This window comes from Etheostoma spectabile, chromosome 14, assembly GCF_008692095.1.
Source record: "Etheostoma spectabile isolate EspeVRDwgs_2016 chromosome 14, UIUC_Espe_1.0, whole genome shotgun sequence".
In the NCBI taxonomy this organism is placed as follows: domain Eukaryota; kingdom Metazoa; phylum Chordata; class Actinopteri; order Perciformes; family Percidae; genus Etheostoma; species Etheostoma spectabile.
The window spans coordinates 17,619,045-17,642,544 of NC_045746.1; the positions used below are offsets into that span (position 1 = coordinate 17,619,045).

Below are 23,500 nucleotides of genomic sequence, written 5' to 3' on the forward strand. Positions count from 1 at the left end.
TAATGTCCTCGCTGTGACAGGGATGTTAGCCAGATGAGGGGGCTTTGCTGGTGATTCACCTGAGTCAAGGCCATCTGCCTGAGGGGGGCACAGACCAAAAACAAGATGGTTAGAGACTGATGACTGAAGGACCACAGCAACTGCAGATGAATAGATATCTCACCCAAGAGATTCAGTTACACCGAGGCAAAAATGAACACAATAGGCTCAATATATGCGTGAGATCAAAAAAACCTTCAGATAAAAGGTCCAAAACGCTGCAGGTCTGTACAGAACCTCGGGCTGACTCTGTGGGCGAGCACAATGCCAGCATGAATGTGTCCAGGATACAGTGACGTCTCATGTTGCCTCCCCATTTGAGACAAAAACATTTGTCAAGGACCCCTCATGGAAAAGGGGATTCACGTACGTCTTTGCAGTTCTTCAAAAGCAGGGACTGACATTTCAAAAGTACGCAATGACAGATGTGGTAAAGCCTTTGCTTGGTGTCACACACACACACACACACATAATCAGAGTGAGTCAAGAGTCAAATACCAACATTTTGTCACAATGAAAGTAGTCATACATTGTAATTTTAATCACCTTCTAACCCTGACATTTTGTTTTTTTCTAATACTTAAACATGGACGTGATTGTTGGAAAAGAGAAGCAGCTCTGTTATGGAAAACTACAGGAAAGTTGTTAGAAAAATGGGAGAAGGAATCCACCTACTGGCCATGTGAAGGACTCATCTTACTGATCAAAGCAAGCAGTTTTCCAATTGGGATACTATTTCAAAACAGGGACGCGTTTTTCATGAAATTTTAATCAGCATGGAGTATTAATTATAGTTTCACCTAATTCCTATTTGACCTTTATTTTAGCATTCAGTCAGTGGTTCATTAAATCCAAACAACATAGACGGCATTTCATATGTAAATAACTTTATTATTTATGTTTCCATGTGATGGAAATCCTCTCCTTCAATAAGCAAAGCGGATTCTCTTGGGGATAGGGGAAAACACACACACACACACACACACACACACACACACTTCAATACTGGACTCCACTTCAATACTGGACTCAACACTTCAATACTGGACTCAACACTGACACTTTAATCACTTCAATACTGGACTCAACACTGACACTTTAATAACAATTTATGGTCTTTTGTTTGTTTTATTTGACAAATGTTCTTATTGTTGTTATTATTATCATTATTGTTATTTTGTTGTCTTTATACTGTCTTTTCTTTTCTTTTTTTAATCTATTTTTTAATTTGTTTTTTCTTGCTAAAACTGGTGCTGGAATTTTCAATTTCCTTGCGGGAGTCATCCCAAAAGGATCAATAAAGAGAAGTCTAAGTCTAAGTCTCTAAGTCACACACACACACACACACACACACACACACACACACACACAGACACAGACATACACACACACACACACACACACACAGCTTGTATATGTGGTTATTAGCTGACAGTGAACTAAAAGTAAACACATCTTTTGTTCTCAGATCCAAACACAGAGAGAGTTGAGATCAATTCAAAGATGCAGCAAAGTTGTGGGAGAGTCAAAGGACTCTTTCATCCCACTGCCATGACCATTGATGTGTCTGCTCCTTCATCTCCCCACCCACGTGGCTCCACCTCTCTCAACACGGTTTCACCCTTTCACAAAAAATGGGAAAGTAACAAGATACATATATATAGTATATGACTTTCTGTGACTGCTCATCAGAGGAGTCACAGTGTAAACATAGTTGTTCTTCACTTTGCCTACAAACTTTACTTTTGATTTTTTTTAAACTACCAAATTATATAATTCTTGTTTGCATTGAAACAAAACTATATTTATACTATAACTTTAAAACTCAAGATATAAGCCTTTATTTTACAATAAAAATATAATAAATGTGTTTACATTTGTGTAGAGTTCATAATAAGTCATCAGATCACCTCCAAATGACAACAGATGAAGTTTACCTCACTGCTTGACACATATGTTGACTTTTAAAGGCTGATACACACGTTTTTACTCTAAAAAAACAACCTTTTTCAACATTTGTTATGTATGTTGTTGTTTTTTGGACTGACGCCCCTCATAAACTTTTATTTTGAAGCATTGATTGTATGTCCTACACAGATAATTACAACCTGTAATTTGACATCATGACACAATACCTTTTTCCAGGTTTGATAAATGTTTTTTATTTAACGATTTAAAGTTGACCTGTTTTGATCAAACCGTTGAAAAGTTTCTCAAACTAAATATTCTAACCTCTGAATATGGACCCATGTGAACGCTCTCTGGTGGAACCTTTTCTGTAAAAAGGCTTTCTAAAGAATTTCATGGAGGACAGGGTGGTGCATTGTTGGTGGATTCTGTTTGAAAAGTCCAGCTTTTACAGGAAACAAAGGTTGACATTTGCTTTGCAAACCAAGCATTGCCCTCAATGACTCTTTGCTGTCTTGTCTGACCAGCTGTCAGTGTATTACAGAGTGAGGCAGCAAATCTTTTTTCTTTTGTTGTGTTTCACAGAGAATAGTGCATGTAAATCCAGGCTGACCATAAAATACAAAGCAGGACTTACACCAGAATGCTTCCCTTGCTCCTTTATTATGTGCGACGTATGTGAAAAAAAGAACTAGTGGGGAGAAGTAATTTTGGGGAGGCATTAGCTCAGTCCGTAGGGGGTTGGGAACTGGAGGGTTCAAGTCCCAGTGCGGACCAAAGTACGGAGTGTGGGTTGATAGCTGCCAGTTCACCTCCTGGGCACTGCTAGGTGCTCTTGAGCAAGGCACCGAACCCCCCCCCCAATCGCTCAGGGCGCTGGTCCAGTCACTCTGACATCTCTCCATTTGTGCATGAATAGGTCCTGAGCATGTGTGTGTATTTCTAGACTATATGTAGTGATTTCTAACAAATTAGTAAATTGTAATTTCCCCACTGAGGAGCAATCAACAGTATACATTATTATTATTAATTGAATTCAAATATGCAAGGAACGATGATGTCCATTGTATGGTACAGTAAGTGACTAGCAGGCTTCACTAATGATCACACGGAGAGATGCTTGCCAACAACACATTGCAGCATACAAAAATGCCATCAGGGCTTTTAAATTTAATGTAAAAAAAGTAACATTTTCATCTTCAACATCTCGCCTGAACTTTTTCCTCAGACTAGTCTCTTTCAAGCCCTCAGGGCAAGAGGGTATTGAAAAGAAGTTTTGATGAAACTGGATGTCGACAGGAGAAGAAAGCATGTTCACCAGTTTTGATTTCACTTTCTGGTGAAAACATTTCCATCGGATTGTTTTGCACTTAAAGAATCATATTGGTGTTTTTGAATGTTTTAGCCCATTTAAAACAAATCTCACTCAAACTAACCAGAAATGTAAATGCATATTCTAACTCGTATATAATACACAAATAAATTAGCAGACTTGCCTGTGTCGTGTAATCAAGTCCACTACCAAAAGAATATATATATATATATGAACTAAAATGAAGATGGAAGATAATGGCTATCTGGCATGTAAGAAAAATATATTTGGTTTTGCCTCTCTTATCTAAATTTATAGGGAGATGTATAGGGTGAGTGTGCATAAATTCCCACATGATCCAGCAGCCTATTAAAACCCACTTTGTTAACCTTTGCCTTTAGTGAAAATTGTACAGACGCAAAAGATGTCAAATGTCAGATGTTTCCTCGCCCTCATACCTCTGAACTGGGACACTTCTTAAAATACTGAACCCCTCAGAGAAATGTTCCAGAACATTCAGTGTCTACATAACACTCAGGTTCCTTCCCACATGCAACTTTTCAATTTTCCTTCTGACACTCAACCGTGTGAGAAAAAGATGTCACATAAGTGTGAAGCTTCACACTATTTAAAATAGCTTTTATCTGTTTTATATTCTGTCTAAACCCTACTGGGGCAGACAGAGCAAGCCAATTCTCACTGTTTTTTGAGGTGGGCTATGCACGCCTGTGAGGTTTACTGGAATCCAGTTTGAAATGTTGGATTTAGTTCAATGTTTAGGCTTATTATTCTTCAATTGAAACCTTTGGTCATTAGCATTCCCCCCCACCCCCTAAAACCTGCAACTAAGAATCACCATTACTCTGTGCCTTTCTCAGATCCATCCTATCATATTATTTATTATTATATCAGGCGTTTTGGGGTGAACCAATCAGCACCACGGAGAGCTCCTGCATCCATTCGTCCTCATGGGCAACGCCCTGGTAGCTCGAGCTTCACGTCATTTGATTTTGATGTGGAATTTTTTTGTAATGACAAATCAATAAACACGCGACATATGTATTTCTGTAGCCTACACACAAATATAGCCTCATATGTATGTAGCCCACAGTTGTGCTCCACAGTTCTAATTGGAAAAGCTCGTGCCACCTGTGCAAATGAATTATCCATGCATAGTTTCTTGTTTGTCGCTTAGCAACCACATTGTTTGGCTGATCACCAGCTAGCTAGCTAACTGTTGAAGTAAAACCATAGAAACATACTTTATACTGTCTATGGGTAGGGTAAAAGAATCAAATGAATGAAGATGTCATTTTTAGCTAGTAACGACCACGTGTAGGCATATAAAGATAATTAATATTTGATTAACAGCCCAAGGCTAATCAATGTGCCGTGATTACGTTGCTACGTGATATTCTACCGCTATCCAAGCGACTTACGCACATTTTCTGTCATGTCCACTCTTTTGTTCCCCATTCATGAAGCAACGTCAGTAAGCCGAAGATGTGTCAACGTAAACGGTAACCACCCCTTTACAAAGCAGGCGACTGGCCCTTTAAGGGTTATGTAGCCGGGCCAGCCGATGTAGGACGAGCTGACCGTCCGTCTGCCCGCCTGCGCTCCCGCTGCCATCCTCATCATGGCCTCCACACCTAGACCATCGAGGATGAACCGACCAGCCAGCGGCTCTTCCCTTACCGGAGCGGAGACGGACGTCAAGCCGAAGCAGAGGCACCGGTAGAGGCGAGCCGCTCCGGGGAGAGCCGCCTCATCCCATGCCACCCCGGTCTCCTCCATGCCTTCGTCTAAAGCCAAGTACAGCTATTTGATAAAGAGGAGTGCGAACCCGGGCGGTGGCAGCGGTAGCGGCGGCGGCAGAAACATGACAACAAACAGGGATTATTCTGTTAATCTGTCGGTGCAGCAAGTGCTGAGCCTTTGGGTGCAAGGCACGACGCTGCAGCACTTCACAGGTATGCGGAATGAAAGGTGTCGTATTTCTGTTTTCATGTGTTCAGCTGTTCACGCAAGTAGGCTATAGTTGTGTCTCCTATGCCGGCGTTTTAGCGCGTCCATTTAAAGCAGGATAACCCAACATGTGTGATATTTTCACCTCACATGCTTAGTGAGCAGAAAAGGCATAGCCAGCTGTTCCCGTGCTGGGGGATGCATCTGTACCCCTCTCCACAACTAGCGAATGCCGGCCGGACCACAATAAAAATGCCACTCCTCTGTCCACGGGTGCGGAGTAAGTGGATGACATGAAAGTAATCACACCATGCGGCTAATTAATCTTTCTTCTGCGTGAATACGCCTTCACTGTGTAGTAAATGAAATGTAGCCCTCCTCCCTCCCTTCCTCCCTTCTCCTTCTCCCTTTGTCTTGCAGTCCAGTAGCCTAATCAAGGGGTAATAAGAGGAAGCATCATCAACTCTGGGCATCTGTCTGGGATGGTCTGGACTCCAGAAATAGAGGTTTAGTTAAAATGCTGTTTTTATTGTGCTTTTGAATGGTAGGGTCAGGCGATAAAAGCTTTAAAGTATTGGCATTAATAAGCTGCGAATATGGTTAGAGCATCATGATACAGATGATTGTAAGGGGATCCTTCAGAGTTGCTATCAGCAAGGATGCACACCACAAAAAGGAAACAATCCTGCAAGCTGATTTACACATGGGCACGATTGACAGTAGTTCTACAGTAGATATTCTTTCCCAGGTAAAGATGATGATCCACACCTTTCCTTAAGGATCTATGTTAAGGAGCTTAGAGAGAAAGAGACAGTATGGGGTGTTGAAATACAGTCACAGTCAAGTCCACATGAAATTAAAAAAAGAAAAAGAAAGTAGGAACAAGAAAAGCAGTATGTGGGCATTTTATCTCTTCCTTTACAGGCAGGCCGAACTTCCTCAGCAAGAACAAAATTTCCGCCACCATCTGTTCAGAACATTTTTTATTATTTTCTCACTGCTACATGTATGTAGGGGAAAAGGGGTGACAAATACAGGAAGAACAGGACTGCTCTGTTTCATAAACACAAGATTATAGACATTCTTGAATTCCTCCCTGCAGAGGTGGACATGTGGTCATAGACAAGTAGGCACACACACCCATCTTATGAAATGTAGCTAACATCCTGTGTTGAGAAACACATCAAGAAAGAAAAAAAGTAGTTAATGATGCTGACTCGGCAGGAAGACGCAGCGCATGTAGAAGTTTGCGGAAGCAGAGTTGCAGCAGCGAGTAGAAAAGCTGTGAGGAGCTGGACTTCAGTGAGCAGCTGGTGCTCAAAACTGCCACCTGATTCCCCCTCAACCCCGAATCCCCAACCAGGTGAAAAACGACCTTCTGAGACATGAGATGAGGTCGGGGGGGGCCCTAAACAACAAGAGCAATACACTCCTTAAACTGTTGGTAACTGTCAACCCCTTTGCCCTTTCTTTATGGCCCCAGGGAGTTGCTTATACAAATAGGTTTCCTGTTTATGATTTGTGTGCTTGCAGCAGTTTCACTTCAGCAAACCATAAGAGGAACATAGTTTGCATTGCAAATATGAGCTACGGTATTGTGTAGAGAACTGACTTTTATTTCACCCAAGTTATGAAAAACATCTACATGGCTAGATAACATGCTGAAATAGTTTTTGTCTATGTTCCCAGGTTTTAAAATATCAATCTGAGATTTTTATTGCAGGTGAATGCAACTGTGTTGACAAAAGTTAAAATAAAACAGTTTAAACTCTCTGTCTTTCCACAGACAATTTCCCTGTCGAGCTGGATAGTCCATAGTCTTTATTTATGTATTTATTAATTTATTAAAAAGCTTGATTGGATAAAAGTAAAATTAGGGTCAGCAGGAAATACATAATGTCGGTACGTCAATGAACAGCTACAAAGGACCTTAAATAGGAAAAACAACATGACATTAAAACAAACTAATACAATCCAGTAACTAAAAATAAAGAGAATGAAATAAAATCTGTAAAATAAACAAACAGTGGGCTAACACTAATAAAGGGCTTTAAAAATAAAAATAAAAGTGATTTAAAAGAAGTTTGTGATTCTGTAAGCCTCAGATTTTCAAGCGGCGCGGTCCAAAACTAAGGGATCCTGACTGCAGACCTTTTGTCCGGAGCTGGGACTATAAAGGATCCACTGTGCAGTGTTCGGGACAAAGAGATAAAAACAGTTTTAGCTTTATCACTACGAGCCGGCCACATCTCACCTCTCTCTGTCTCCCTGTACCGGGACAAATCCATCACTCTTGCTCCTGATGGATGAACTCCTGCAGTCCTGCCACTTTGACTTGTTCATGTTCTGCAGCGGCCTGTGTGCTCATGCAGAAACTCTGACCTCTTATAAAGCGACCAAAAAGCATGGTCCCCTGTTTATTTTTTATGATTCACTGTTGACAGGCGAGCTCTAAAGCTGCCGTGTGGACAAAGACCTCGTTCTGTTTTTGAGGATTAGTAGAAGTTAATGCTGTGCCATGACTGTTTTTGTATCTCTGAACATGACACAGCACAAGCACATCTCTCACCCCATAGGTGCTGTTTTGTAGCTGTAACCACCTGCACTGCTGTCCCCTGAAATTAAATGTTCAGCTCAGCTTCCAGCATCTGCTAAACTGAGAAAAAACGACTTGCCAAGAGTAATTTTATCAGTAACGAGCCATGTTTTTTCACTAAAACATTTTACCCCATTTCACCCTTTCTCTCTCTAGTTGTTAATTTAAATCATGATCACATCAAGCTTGTAATTCATCAAGAAGTGCAACGAGACTCCCGTTAATTATTTAAATGTTGTTTTAAATGTTATAGCGGCCAGTATTGCAGGTGACTGCTACCAATTTATCCACCAAAGACAGATTTTACTGTATTTTAGGCCCATCAAGGGTTGTGCTCAGCAATAATGGAGGAAGTGTTCAGATTACCTACTTAAGTAAAAGTGCCAATATCATAATGTAATAATACTCCATTACAAGAAAAGGTCCAGCATTCAAAACATAGCAAAAGAGTAATCAGCAGAATGTACTGTATGAAAGGTTAAAGTACTTGTTCTTCAAAAAAATGGCACCTGTGACTAATGGATTATAATATCTGACATAATTAGATTGTTAATACTGATGCATTAATGCTTTGTTGTAGCTGGTCAAGAAGCTAGCTTTCACTTTATAAACAGATGTCCAGTGGTTCCCAGTCTAGGGGTCAGGACTCCTCTAAAAAGACATAAGATAAATCCGAGGAGGCTTATGATGATTATTGGGGGAAGGAAACACATTTACTTTTTTTGGTAAAAGTTTAGGTAATTCAACCTCTTTGAGCTTCAAACAGAATGTAAATCTAACCATCTGAGCAGTTTAGAGGGTAAATCTCTCAATGGTGGATCTGCTCACAACTCTTAAACATCTGAAATGTGACAATGTTTTTGGCTGCCAAGGGTCTCAATCCAAAAGCATTGGGAACCACTGGGTTCATCATATGCATCATGGATGTATGCATCAAATGCGTATGGATGTGAAATTTTAATTTGAAAAGTATCTAGTAGCAATAGCTGTCAGTTAAATGTTTTGAAGTAAAAAGTGCAATATTTGTCTCTGAAATGAAGCGGAGTAGATGTTTATGAGTAGCATAGCATGAAAAAAAGTCAAGTAAAGAAGTATCTTAATATTGCACTTAAGTCAATGCTCAGGGTGCTGGTGGTGCTGGACACGGGACATGACGGAGTTGGGGTTTGTGGGACACGGCTTGCGTTCTGTGCCCCTACGTTGCTCTTGTGTTGAGCATTGTGTTAATCTGTTGAGGCTTAAGTTGGGCGACAGATGTCCGGCCTCGCGACCTGTACAACCGGGACCTGATGAGGAAATCCTAATGGAGCAGGTTGGATCTCTCTGGTACGTTGTGCCCACGTGGCTCAGTGTAACATATTTGTAGCAGTTTGTTAACAAGGAAACCAGATACAAGCAAACTATGTTAAATGCGTTAGTGTTAATATTGGATTTTGTTTTAATGTAACTGCTTTGTTTGTAGTCCTTTTCACCAAGTGGGAGATGTCGCAGCTTTAAGAAATTCCTGATATGTCTGACTCAAGTTTACAAGTCGGAGGCTGACGTGAACATTATTTCCCACTCGGCTGCTTACACTCACGCTCTGAACGATATGAGAGAGGCCCAATACTATTTTTTACTCCCTGATACCGATTCTGATACCTAAACTTGCATATCGGCCGATACAAAGTACTGATCTGATACCAGTGTGTCATATATTTTATTTTTTAAGTTTTAACAACTGTACTATCCCTGTATATTTGTGATATTATTTTTATATTTGTTGTTGGTCTACCTCAGATTAAACTCTCAAACGATGAATGCCACAGAACTTTCTTTCTTTTTAATCCAGTTTGACAGTCAGTTATAACGGAAAAAGAACATAAATAAACTGCTTTAACATAGTATTTTTTATTGCTTTATTATGAAATATTGCATCGGTGTAAAAACTCCAGTACTTCCCTGCACCGATACCAGCGTTTCAGGCAGTAACGGAGGCACGTCTCTACACAATATGACCTGAATGTTGCACAAGCTAGTTTGAGAGCGTCATCTCTTCAAAGACACATTTAAACGATTGGGACATCATTGATGATCGTGGACGTCGATTGATTTCCAGGTCACGGGCCGGAGAATGGAGGAGTGGAGGATGGGAGGAAGCATAATTAGCATAATGAAAAGAAACTTTTCTCGGACAAGTATATCCTGTGTCAAGTCACAGACATCTCCCTCCTCTCCTGCCTCGATGGAAGTTGATGGTTGGAGAAAGACAGCAGCGATGCAGCAGCGTGATTTGTCATGCCCAGTCTTGCAGGACAAAGAGCCGTTGTGATACTGTGCTGTCACGTCTCTCTCCGCCCAGTTCAACAGCTGATTACTGGATCAATAAATAGATGTAGGCGCTCAGTCGACTGGGGAATAACTAGGTTAGATGGCTATGCTACAGAGCTCCCTCTGGACTGGAAAAATACTTTGTAATAGGGATTGGGTCTTTAGGTGTATACACCACACAACAATGTCACATTTCCTGTTAATATCCTGTCATCCAAACAAGACAGGCTTGGGACTTTTTACGTACCATTCTTGTTCTCTGGATTGGTCATTCTACTTCATATGTCGACATCTTTCCTTCTAGAATAATCTATGGCCAGCTGGCTTGTCCTTGCTTCCACGGTGCCAGTGGTTCAAAGTGAGGCCCCTTGCTGGCAAAGTGCAATCAGGCCAGGGCTCTTTATGTAAAGCTGGTTTGTTAAATAGAAAGAAATAGGGACGAGAAGGAGGAGGATGAGAGAGGTTTTGAATGGGCATGGCCTCTGATATGATCAAGCTATACAGATTATTTTTCTTATGCAATCAGTTATTAAGGTAGCACAGTGAGATGTTTTCTCAGCAATAACACTTGCGTTTTATGGAGCCGATATGGATGATTAGGTGATTGTTGGCAGTTTGGGAATTGGACAAATTCAGCATTTTTTAATTTTGCAATTGAGCAAGAAGTGCAAATGTAGAATTGTTCATCTACAGTCCAGCTGAATGCGTTCACAAAAGGCAACTGTGAGCTATTGTTTCTGGCGAGACTTTCAATTTACTGCTTATTGTCTAGCTCCCTGCTGCTCATGTGAAATCTTACTCAGAGCGGTTTTATACATCACGACCTCGGGTCCATTACCATGGTCGGCTGCTTCCTCAATGAGCCCTGTCTTAGATTGTGGTAGATGTAAATTGAAATCCTTCCTCACCGACGTATGATTCTGTATCTGTGCATGCTGATGTGTACTCTAGATGGAATATGCTCTCAAACAAGGTGTGTTATGCGTAAATCTGTAAAACTGCATCAGGAAATCTCCCAGTGGCCTACGCAGAAGGATTGCATTCAATCTGAGCAACGACATCTTTGAATTTGCATGACAAGGACATTTTATCTTTACCTATCCAGGGTAGGAATATTTTTCCTATTCCTCAATGTAAAGAAAAACCTTCAGGATCATTCCTTTACTTATTATTTTTTTTACTTAAGGGGACAATACAGTAATTTACTGTTGCACTTGCCATAAAGTTAGGGGACTTGTGAAAAAGACAGATTGGATAGGGAATAGTCAAAATCTAAGCAGCAAAGGCCAGGACATCTTGACTTTTAGTCTCTTTTGGCCAAGCTTCACAAGAACTGGATCCTACATTTCCCCTAATGCAACTTTGATTATAATATTCCATCCTGGCTAAATTCCACATCTTAAAAATCCACAGCTGCAGTTTGTAACACAGACTTTTCTCTTTTGTAGTGGAGTAGAAGTATAGCACAACATGTAACGTACCTCAAAATAGTACGTTAGTACAGTACTTACAGTAGTTTAGTAAATGAACTTAGTTACATTCCACCACTGGTATTTGACTGATCATTTCAGCATTTCTTAAAAAAACACACATTTTTGTCATTGTAGTTGAATGTTTTCAGGCTGTTTCTGATTAGTTTTGTCTCCCCCCCATCAGAGATGTGGTACTGGGTGTTCCTGTGGTGTCTCTTCTCCTCCCTCTTTGTCTACGGGGCGGTGGGGCTGCTCATGTTGGTCATGCTGCAGCGCCACAAGAGGGGCCGCCTCATCACCCTGGTGCTGGTCAGCGTGGGTTTCCTGGCCTCCCTCTCCGGAGGTGTCATCACCAGTAAGTCCAGTTCTACTCTACCATTTTTTATTTATTTTTATTTTTTTTATTTTTTTGCTAATCCTATTTTTAGTCTGACCTCAACAGCCTTCAGCATCCAGTCAGCCAGAAGAAGCCAGGAGATGGAAGAGAGGGAAAGAGAGTGAGGGTGGGGGGGTGGGGGGGGGCAGAGAGTTTGTGTGTTAACTCCTGTGTCAAACAGAGGAAGACAGGAATTGACAGAGAGATTTCAGACTCCTGCATTTACTCGTTTACCTTTTCTTTTTGTTTACGTAGCACAGGAAGCTTCGACAATGTCTGGGTGATATTGAGAAAATCTAATATTTTGTTGTTCTTGGCCAGATTCAATGTCTTGATTTAGAAAAATGGGATCATAAATTAAGGATGGCTAGTGGCGCATGTACGAAGTACAGTATGTACACCCATGCATGCAAGTGCAGTAGTGTAGTCTTAGTATTTAAACTCTGTCACAGCATTACATTAGTAATGAGAAATGTTATAAACTAATGCCAACATGATATCTGCAAGGCTGGATTACAAAGTGGGCCCAGACGCCCCCAGGGGCCCTGACAAATTCATTTGTGGTTAATTTAATTAATTTCTATTAATACTTAATGTACCACACAATCATAATATAAACTGAAATGACAGGGGCCTTAAAGGGGCACGCCAGCCATTTTATACATTGGGATCAGTTTTCTGGTCATCGGGACACTACTCAGCTGCGCACTGGGATTTTTGAAAAATGTGGGCATCTACAAGAGTAAAATCAAATGAAAAACATGTATCCCAGTTCTAGCTTTACCATGTATTTTGTCTGCTTTCCGGTCACCTTTTTATTTGTACTGTTACGAGATACACCAGATATTATTTAAGCCTTGCTTTGTATTTCATTACATTCCCCTCTCTGTAAGAGAGTGTGATGACAGGATGTGTAAATAGACCAACATCTATCGGAGCGTAGGGCAGGCGCTCTTCAGGGCTCAACTGTATGAATCTCTTCATCATAGATGCAAGCTGGCCCCTAAAATAGAAAGACATTGTATTATTAATGTGTGGCAATCAGGGAGAGCAGACTATTGACTGTGAGCACACACACCCCTCAGTCTCACCCTCCATGTGTACACCCTCCTGGCTTAAAGTCAAAGTGTGGCAGAGCAAAAGCAGCAGCCGAGCAGAAAGAAAGGAAAGGTCATGCAGTGTTAGAGAGAGAAAACATCAACCTTTAAAGCCCCCAGGCACTTGGTTTCTGATAATTTGTGCGGGTGCGTTTTGATCAGATTTTATTGACACAGTGGTAACACAAGACTGTTTTTCTTATTTGTATCAAACTTGTGAGTGTAATGGATTATGTAGGTTAATTAGAGAGGTCTTCCATAGGGGTGCATGATATATAGACTTAATCGTAATTTCACGTTGCGCAATATTATATTGAAAGTGTCACAATGAGTATGCAATATTTTGTTTATTTTGTGGAATGATGTGTTCCATACGTTGACTGTGTGGCTGAGTTGTGTTTGATTTTAGAGCCTGCTTGAAACGTCATAATGATCATGTTTCATTGTCCAGTTACCGTGCCACTTGCTCATGTTAGTGCACGTCAGCGCACGGCTCCACCACGTGACAAATCCTATGGCGCGTACCACGTGACGTGTGTGCATATTTTGACAGAGTGACAGTGTAAATGAAGAAATAGATAGAGACAACAAAACGGAACAAATCATGAGTGCATGATACCATCCCAAAAAATACCTGTCGCAGTTAATACGCCAGAGCTAGCCCAAAAGCCGCGCTAGCGAGTGTTTTTGCTAGTGGCAGAAAGTACGACAAGAACTCGAAGAGACGTAACGAAATCACCAAGGCTATGATGTATTATTTGGCCAAAGATGTGATGCCAATCTACATGGTGGATAAAAAGGCCTCAAGAATTGTTTGAATAAACTAGACAAACATTACCAAATCCTATCCCGCACCTATTTCTCCCAGGTAGCTATCCCGTACCTTTCATAAAAGGCGCTGCAGGCAGAGTGTGGAGTCGGAACAGTTTTCATTCACAACTGACCTGTGGTCCAGCCGCACTACAGAGCCATACAGAAGTCTCACTGTGCACCATATTGTTATAAATCTATCTATGAATATTGCAACAATGCGTTTTCTTGTAACGTTGTATGTAATTCAACATACGTATGTTTAAAAATATTGCAATTAATATCAATATTGTAATATTCATAATCAATATCGCAATATCACATTTTGTCAATATCGTGCAACCCTAGTTTTCAATGGCTTTTTAGGCTTATATTTTTTACATATTATATGATTTATTCTTACATCCATAAATATTTGACAATGAAACAGGAGAACTGAAAAAATATCACAAGGAAACAGATTACAACTGTGTTCTTTAAATATTCCTAAATCCAGCTTCTAAAGCCCAGACAAAAAAAAAACACAGACAGAAATAAATAATAACAAAAACAGTTTTTAACTAAAATTGCTGATAGTATAAATAACTGTAAGGCTTTTGAATCTAACTTAATCTCTCGGTTTGTGAAATTTTGGACCAAAAAAATCAGGCCACTCTGTATTTGTCCTGGTATTAGATTCATAAAAAGTTCCACTTGTCACTGTCGGTTTCCATGACGATGGCCCAAACAGCATATTGTGAGGCTAAGCATGAACACAGTAGGCTATGCGGTTGTGAATATTGAAGAACGTGGTCACATGAACGCTTTAACCATCTTGTAATAAATATTCGCACACAAAAAATGATTTTGGTGTAGAATACTTGACTCCCGGCGGGACGTTGAAAAGATGAGGACAGATGTGTTTGCCCTTATTGTGAATGGACAATCAGCAGTAATGGTGACAGGCTGTGACAGTCAGCTGTGTTTGTCCGTCTGTTTACTCGCTGTGTGTGTGTTAACGCTGGTGATGTGTTGTGTTGCCCCCCCCCCCCACCCCCCTTCTTCAGGCGCCGCGGTGGCGGGGGTGTACCGCGTGGCAGGGAAGGACATGGCACCGCTGGAGGCTCTGGTGTTGGGCGTGGGCCAGACCGCCCTCTCCATCATCATATCCTTCTCACGCATCCTCGCCACTCTGTGAAGCGAACCCCCCTCGACGAGGAGAAGCACAGACGCTGAGACGAGAGCGAATGAATCAAGCCAGTCCGAGACTTAAAGGTGGCTGGGTTTGCTTAAGGGGAGGAGGCAGAAATGCTCTGGACCTTTGGGGCTGGATGCAGGAGACAGCGCCCCCCGGTGTCTCTGCTCTGTTACTGCCACAATCACACTGCGATTCAGAGGCAACTCGATGCAGGCCGGTGGTCTTCATGTCAGAGAGCAGCACCAGGCGGAGGCGGTGCAGTCCTTACCTTCTTGGCTTGAAAGCCATGTTTTCGGGAGTTTCCAGAGTTACACCACTTCTATATGCCAACAGCCTTCTCTGGGACATCCAGATGCCTTTTATGGCCACTGACTCTTTAAGGCTTTCTGTTGCACTTGTGGGGGGAGGGGATGTGAAACCGCTTCTTATTTTTTTATTTTTTAAAGCAGAGTGACGACTTGTAAGGATGATCTGATGATCTGCTTCGGTGATCAGTAGGAGAACGTAATTTGAGCAATGCGAGGTGTTTAGGGAGTAAACCCAATAGTTTTTCTTCAGTTGTAAACCTCAGCCTCACCTCTCTTCACGTACGGTTCATCATGATAAGTCCTTTTCCTTAACTGGTTTTAAAGCTGAACCATCCAACTCACTACCGACATGCAGCTTTGAATTTTGCACATTGTAAATGTTTGAGACGCTCTTTGCCTGACAGGGTGTTAAATCAGTAGACGAGGAGGAGAAAACCAGCATCGCCGCTACGTTTGGTTTAAAATATATTTTCATTGTGTGCCAACGAGAGCTCCGACTGGAGTTAAGAGAATGTTTTGACACATAGGGAAATATGCTCATTTGCTTTCTTGCTGAGAGTTACATAAGGACATGCCATCCCGTTCTGTAAGTTAATATGAAGCTACATGCCGCAGGTGGCTAGCTTAGCTTAGCATAGAGATTGGAATCAGGAGGAAACAGCTGGCCTGGCTCTATCATAACTCTAAAGCTTAATCATTACCAGGTTAAATATCTCGCTTGTTTAGTTTAAAGAACCCCTATTATACTCCTTTTCAGCATCCTATTTGTACTCTTAGCTTCTCCTAGAATAGGTTTACATGCTTTGATGTTCAAAAAAGATAGTATGTTTCTCATACTGCCTATTGCTGCAGCACCTCCACCTGAGCTAATAGCCTGCCTTTCTGAAAAGCCCAGTCTGCTCTGATTGGTCAGCTGGCCCACTCTGTTGTGATTGGTAACCAAATTCAAAAAAGCCACTGGCCAGGTTGTGCTTGCTCAAGCAGCCCCAATGGGCAGCACATATGAAAAACTGGGCTGAGATCACTAACTGAGGAATTTTAAACAGGAATGTGGTGGAGGTCATTTTTAGGCGGTTGATTCCGGTTCTTATCGATTCTCGATTCTGATTCTTTAAGGGGTGGAGTTGAAATGGGTCACATGCCTCTTTTCACAAATAAGAGGAAAGATTGATTCAATGGTGGTTTGCAGTTTTACAGGGCTATTTCAATGTAAAATAAAGCCACACTAGAGCTTACTGCTTACTGTGTTCCAAGGCTGCAGCACAACAAGTACCTGGCAGCTTCGGAAACTAAAACTTGCGCATATTAAATTGGGAAGCGATGATCGGATTTGAAAACAAATCCTCTAAACAATTCCAAACGATTCCAATAAAGAAACAATTATTAGTCTTTCTACTTGGGTTTAGTTAATGACTGGGCTATATAATAAGCTATGTCATTACTGACAACCGGGACAATTTCATAGTGTTTGGTGTAAACCGACAGGCTTTTGTTGGGATTCGGGACGCGCAACTCAAAATCGGGACAGACTCGGTCAAATTGGTACAGACCCGGTCGAACCGGGACAGACCCTGTCAAATCGGGACAAACTCGGTCAAATCGGTACAGACCCGGTCAAACCGGGATGTTTGGTCACCCTAGTTTTGTTTCCTTTGGGCAGAGCCAGGCTAGCTGTTTCCTGTCTTGGTGCTAAGCTAAGCTAACTAACTGCTGCCTCCATCTTCATGTTTACTGTACAGCCAGGAGAGTGATGTCAATCTTTAATCAATCAGTTTTAATTGTCGCATGAAATTGTACAAGGTACAATTTCCTTGTTTTGTTGTACAAGGTACAATTTCAGTGAAATGTAATCCCATCAACTCCTTCAACTTGTTCATGTGTTATCTTAAAGCAGAATGCAGGTGCCAGATCATCTAACTCTCAGCAAGAAAGAGATTAAGCATTGAAATATTTCTTTAAAGTATTCAGAACGGCCTGGACAAGCCCTCAGAAGGGTTTGCATTGAGCAGGTTTGATTCGGGTGTGGTTAGCGTAAGATCAGGATCAGGTTTCTCTTATTCAGGTTTTAAGAAAGATGGGGGTTGTGTTGCTGCTTGAGATTTACATTATCAGACAACATATTCTGTGTATGTGAGTCCTGGTACAGATTGTCTGTAATAACAACGGAATCAAGCCAGAGTATTACTAACATTGTCTGCACTGCTACAGCATACATTCCCCCGTGAAAAGCCATCCCTCCCTGGAGAAGGTCAGACCGATTCTGCTGCTCAGACGGCCATTTTTCTATGGCTTCCTCTTTTCCTTGTTTTGTTTATCAACCCATGTTCCTTAAGTTTAACTTTGCATATTGCACTGAAATGAACTGCCTTGTTTTAGCACAGTGTGCGGTGATACCACTCCACTCTGGTGTGACCCAATCCAGTAATCACTGTTATTATTCACAGAAATCAGTGATAATGGACGCTGATAATCTTGTTTTGGTAAAGCAAAGAAGAAGAATGTGCTTGAAGCTACTGTATTTACTCAAACTGGTTTATCCTGTTGATGATTTGGGAACCCATAAGCCCTCCCGAAATTCAAACTGATTATCTTTGTGCAGCAGGGTGAGAGGAGCTAGGTTGTAATGCCAAAGTATCGTTGACGTTCTAGCTTTATTTATTATCTTTGTGCCAGTCATTTATTTGATATCAAATGATATTTTTTGTTTTGTTTATTCAGTTACAGAAACATTTGCACATTGGCCCAGTCCCCAGACCTGTGCTACAACTTCATAAAACCACAGTTTTTATGAATTTGAAAAGAAGAAAAAAAGATGCCCGTGTCGTTAAGTGTATGTGCTGTTAGATTTTGTAGCTCTAAAGGTAAATGAGTTATGTAATTGACACAGCTCACCTTCGGTAACCAGCTCAGCACACAAGAGGGCGATATTGCACAGAAATGAAAGATGATTGTGGATTTGAAAGAATCATGAAAGTGCTACAGAGTGTTTTGATACAGACATTGGACAATTCTTTTTCTATCCTAATTTTCCCCCGCAAAAATTTAAGTGTTAAATTTGAGAACCCCTCCCCATTTTATCCACTGAATGCTTTACATATTGTTCATACTACCTGCTTGAATGTTTTAGCTCAACTTCAGGGACCAAATATGAGTTGCTGCTGATGACTCACCTGTTGTCATAGCAATGACATCTCTGTGAAGCTGTTTGTGGGGCAGTTTCTGCATGTTTGTATGTATGTGTGGTTCATAGGAGACATGTGATTATTGTTGCTGTATTTGGTGTCGGCATGTGAGTAGTATAACAGAACTTATTTTCTTTCCTTAGAATGGGTTGTTCACATTCTTTAGCGGACCCCTAAAGCGTCAGAAAGGGTGAGGACTTAATTGTAAGTGACGCCGCGTTCAGAGGAGCAGCTCACTGAGCAATGTCTTACAAAATGTGTAATCTTTTATATTTGATGTGTTAGAAATGAATTTTTCTGCAGGTTAAACTGGCAGACTGGACATGAAGTTGCGTGATGAGTTCACTTACTGTACATCCTGAGCTGTATATAACCACAGTGTACTAAGTCTTAACCTGGAGAGTGTAACCAAGAGCCGATATCAACAAACAAACCACTGGATAGTATTTTGGTAAATATGGGAGTATTCACACCCAGTGCCATGATCGCTCTGATAATGACTACTGCGTTTTATTCTGCTCCAGGTTCTGTAATTCAGCAGCCATCTAAGTGGTTGTGTGACTGTGTACCGCAATATCTAAGGAGACACCCAGCAACTAATAATCCCCTCTAGACTTTTAAAAATGCCATCGCACTGCAGCAAGACGCACAGCTTAATAATCCTGTCTCTTTCATAGGCTTATAACAAAAGCTGCCCCCTCAGTCTCCTGTTGTCCAAATGCCACATATTCCCCTCCGGACACTTGCTGTGTACCCGCTGTGATTGCATGTGCAGTGCAGCTCAGATAATGTGTGAATGGGACTATATGGACAATCCAACAAGAGACAATGTTGTAAAAAAAAACCCAAAGTGGCACTTGTAGATAATGTACAATATGTTCTTTTTTAATTTTGTACCAGCCAAACTGCTGATATTTATAACTATTGCCTATTTATGTACAAATTATTCCTCCTGTACATACTCACCAGCGAGTTGAATTAAAAATCTTTTGCAGTATAAACGCTCAGGTGTTTACATTCTTTATCTGTATTATCATCATGTGCTTTTTAACTTTTGCCATCACTGGCTGCCTGTTTAGTTTCTCCTTTCAGGTGTTTGTCTGTTCCCTTCCCTCACCTCCCGCCTCTTTCCAATCCGTACTTATACAGAACAGGAAATACTTCGTTAGCTGAGGACAGAAAATGTTCTACCCATTTAGTTAAACTCAGCAAAAATGTCTGTAAAAAGTTGAGACAAAAGTTTTATGTCCACATTCAACAGTAATTTGAGGTCTTTCAGAGTTATAGTTCATCTAAAGGCTGTGAAATCTGCTGTGTGGTGTGGATTCAATCCGTCGTGGTGGAGACCTCAGTCAGCCTTAAAATGAGGAATGCTGCCGATTTTCCATTGTTTATTAGAGAGAAGTTATTTAAAGTTGACAAGTGTTGATTCGGGAGTCATTTGTCTGCTCTTAGAGCTGATAATGGTCTTTGATAAACAGAAAATTACATTGTTTTTGTATTCTCAAAGTTACAGTTAATATGCTCTGACAGTTTTTCTGTGTACTGAACCTAAAAGCAAGGAAGAACTTAACAGAAACCTTGAGTATTTGACTTTTCATCAAGTGATATCTCCCTCAGAAAGAGCACATTTAGCATTCTTCTTGCAAATGATTTAATCCGGCCTGACTCCAAATTGACTGCTTGACTATGAACGTAAAGTATCAGACTCATTAGTGTCCGTTACTGTTGTGTTCGCCGCTTTGTGAAAACAATTAGAGGCAGCATCAAGCTGGCACACAAAGCCCAGTTTGTGAACGCATTATGAATCACCGTGTCTCCGTTTCTATTGTCCTCGGGGTCAGAAGCATCGTCTCCGTTCGTGGCTCGTCTCCTGGTGGCACGGGGGCAGACGGAGCTCATCGGCCCTCCTGGCACAGCTGAGAGCCAATCAGGCACTCCACTTTCCTGTACGTGCTCTCCTGCAGCAACCATTTTTAGAGAAGCAAACGTGTCCGAGGAAGTCAGCTGTTTTCATTTGGTGGTATCATTCCCAGAAAAAGCTTCCAGTACGTGATGCCTCATGATTGTAATGACAGGGGCAGGACCTCCTAAAACATTTTGATTGTACCCGAGACTCCATGACTGAACAATACACAATTCAGACCCAGACTTAATTCTCATATCTGATTTGACATTTTGTTGCTATTCCACCCGTGTGATGTGCTTTCCTCCCTGGCTTGAAAGGATTTGACCGCTGGCCACTTTTTAAGGCTTTTTAAGGCTAACACAGCGATGCCTTAGCCGAGCCAGTTGTCTAATGTGATATGTTTATAATGCTGAGAGGAGGGAAGGGGGCTATGAATAACTGTGATGGAATTTAATCAGCATGCTTGTGGATTTGAAGGGACAAAGGTCTTGAGTTGTTATCACCTTGTTTTTTGTTATTTTATTCTTTAATGGCACAGAGCCTGACTGTGCTCCTGCTTTCCACTCAGCAGCAGCAGCAGAGCTACGTGGATGGCTGTTTAACCAATGGGAGAGAAAAGGCTGGACCGAGCTGATAAGAGGTACGGCGCTGCGCTGAGGGCAGGAAGTGTTTTAAAAGAGGCCAGGGAATGTGGCTTTTTATTTACAAGTGATTGGTAAACTGAAAAAAAAGAACTGTATGCTTACAGCAGAGTCAATAATGTTAATGCTCTTAACTGCCTCTAAATCACCTTGAGTCACTGCAACATGGGAATCATTTGTCTTTGCATTATTGTGTGTGTTCTTGCAGATTTTATGCTTCAGTTTCCCAAAAAGAGTTTGTTTACAGTCTGACTGTAGTTCATGCTAACTTGAGATGTACCCATCATGTCACAGCCTCTCTGTCCTTCCCTGCAGCCGTATTCTCATTTCCGCAGCCTTCTGCGTTGCCATTCTCCATCAATCCACCAGATGCCCTTAGACTCCTTCACCTGTTCCAGTTACCGGATTCTCTCATCCACCTGCTCACCTGTTTCCACTTTCCCTAATTAGCCCTGTGTAGTATATAACCAGCCCTTTTCGAGTCATTCCTGGCTAGATTGTCAACGTGGCTGTGTGGGGGTTCAGCCATTTGGAGCCCTGGGCCTGGAGCTGAACTCTTCTTGTCTGCCTGGACTATCTGTGTTTGCTACCTAACATTCACCTATCTGACAGTGACAGGCAGAAATATGTAAGTAGAACTGAGATGCCATTATTTGTCAGTGACTGAAAGGTTAAAGCTATAGTGTGTGGTTTCTGTCGTCCCCATGAGGAATTCTAAGTGATTTTTTTTTTCTTCTTTCTAAGTAATTCAAGCCTTCGATGAACGCACACCGCACCTACCCCTGCTCCACACAGTTGCTAATAACTCAAGGAGAGTACAGAGGATTAAAAAAAAAAATTTGTCTCTTCAGAAGATAGGCTTGCAGATAGGCTTAATTAGCTTTGTGTCAACTCATTTGGCAATGGCTTGAATGTAAAGGATGTTAATTAAAATAAAATAGTTTATAGCACCAGAGCTTTAAGTGTAGGCTACAACTCCCTGACAATATCGTTAAAGACTCTTTCAGAGATGGATGGTTCTGTGATTTGTCTTAAAAGAAAGTTTGGGATATCAAAGGTGGATTTCTGTTTTGTCATTGTGTTTCCAACTGCAGGACAGGTTACAGACTTCCTGAAAAAGTTTCTTTGGTGCTCTGGATATTATATAGTTTGTTTACAGCCACTTTGCATATCCAAACATTCAATCATGCAGTAAAGAGCCCCTAAGTCCCCTTCATTCGGACCCCTGAGCCACTCGCTGCTATTGTCTTATTGATTCCTCCACAGGAAATACCCAGAGTTTAGCGTAAGCGCTAACAAGGGGGTTGCATGCTTACTTTGAAAAAGAAAAAAAAACACCCCTTCAACAATGACTGGAACTGTGCCAAGTCTTTTGACCCGGCAGATAACTTCACATTATTGACCTTACCTTTGTGCTTGTTGACTTGACTCGAGTTGCTCATAATGTACAGTATATAAAGCACAGACAACAAACAGCGCCTGCCGTCTGGATGAAGCTGTGATTTGTCTTGGCTTCCTCCGTCTCCTGTAATGTCCTAACCATGGAACATATTCCCCTACAAGGTCAACACAATGAAGTCTGAGTAAGACTCTGGTGTGTTTACATTTGAAAGAATGTCTTTTATTTGCAAAAAAATTGTGTTCAGTTTGTGGCCTGACAATAATTCTTTTGATGGATTAATGAGTTGAAAAACAGCAGCTGGTTGCAGAATTACAGGGTGATAAAGGTTTTGTAATTTAAGGTTATAAATTATAACTAGAAAATAAATTTAACATTCGTAATAGCCAAAATACTTACCGGTTGAAGATGTAGCTTAAGTGGCAGTTCAAATACCAATACTGAAAGAAGATGAAATAGCAGATAAAATGCTGAAAGGAGTTGAGGTGTCAACTTAAGTGTAAGCAACTGAGCATGAGTTGAACTGTACTCTTTAAAAAGAGTTGACATGTCAGTCAAAATGCAAAAGGATAAATTGAGCTACAGATTTCCATTAATTGAAGTGTAAGCCCTGAAAGAAATGAGTACCAGTTTAAGTGTATAAGCGAAATGGCTCAGTTGAAGTGTTGATTTGAATGTAAGCACTCAAAGCAAATGTATAATTGTGTATGAACAGTGGAAATTTCGGGAGCGTGAAAAGCTGGAGACATTTTCTTGATGTTCAAAAGGGACCTGAGGCAAAGACTTTGAAGTAGCAGCCTGTGTCAGCATTTGAAGGAATTGAAACGTCAATTCAAGTAAAAACGGATGAATGTAGTTAAATATTCTGTTGAAGTTCAAGCACTGGAAGAAAATGAAATGTCTGAATCCATCCATCTTCATCCGCTTATCCGGTATGGGGTTGCGGGGGCAGCAGCTCCAGCAGGAGATCCCAAACTTCCCTTTCCCGAGCCACAT

The 23,500-nt window shown here is 41.2% G+C and overlaps 1 protein-coding gene and 1 long non-coding RNA gene across 2 annotated transcripts in view; one reads left to right on the forward strand and one right to left on the reverse strand.

The window, feature by feature from the left end:
- Positions 1-4,699: 4,699 nt before the first annotated feature.
- On the forward strand, positions 4,700-19,552 carry tmem170b (transmembrane protein 170B). The gene is made up of 3 exons (XM_032535350.1): positions 4,700-5,232; positions 11,790-11,960; positions 14,935-19,552. The coding sequence occupies exons 1-3, from the start codon at positions 5,055-5,057 to the stop codon at positions 15,063-15,065; spliced, it is 480 nt and encodes a 159-aa protein (XP_032391241.1). The 5' UTR covers positions 4,700-5,054; the 3' UTR covers positions 15,066-19,552.
- LOC116701598 (uncharacterized) overlaps positions 16,178-23,500 on the reverse strand; it is a 21,423-nt gene continuing 14,100 nt past the window's right edge. Inside the window, exon 3 of the long non-coding RNA XR_004334962.1 lies at positions 16,178-16,234. This is a non-coding gene — a long non-coding RNA (uncharacterized LOC116701598). The remainder of the gene's footprint in view (positions 16,235-23,500) is intronic.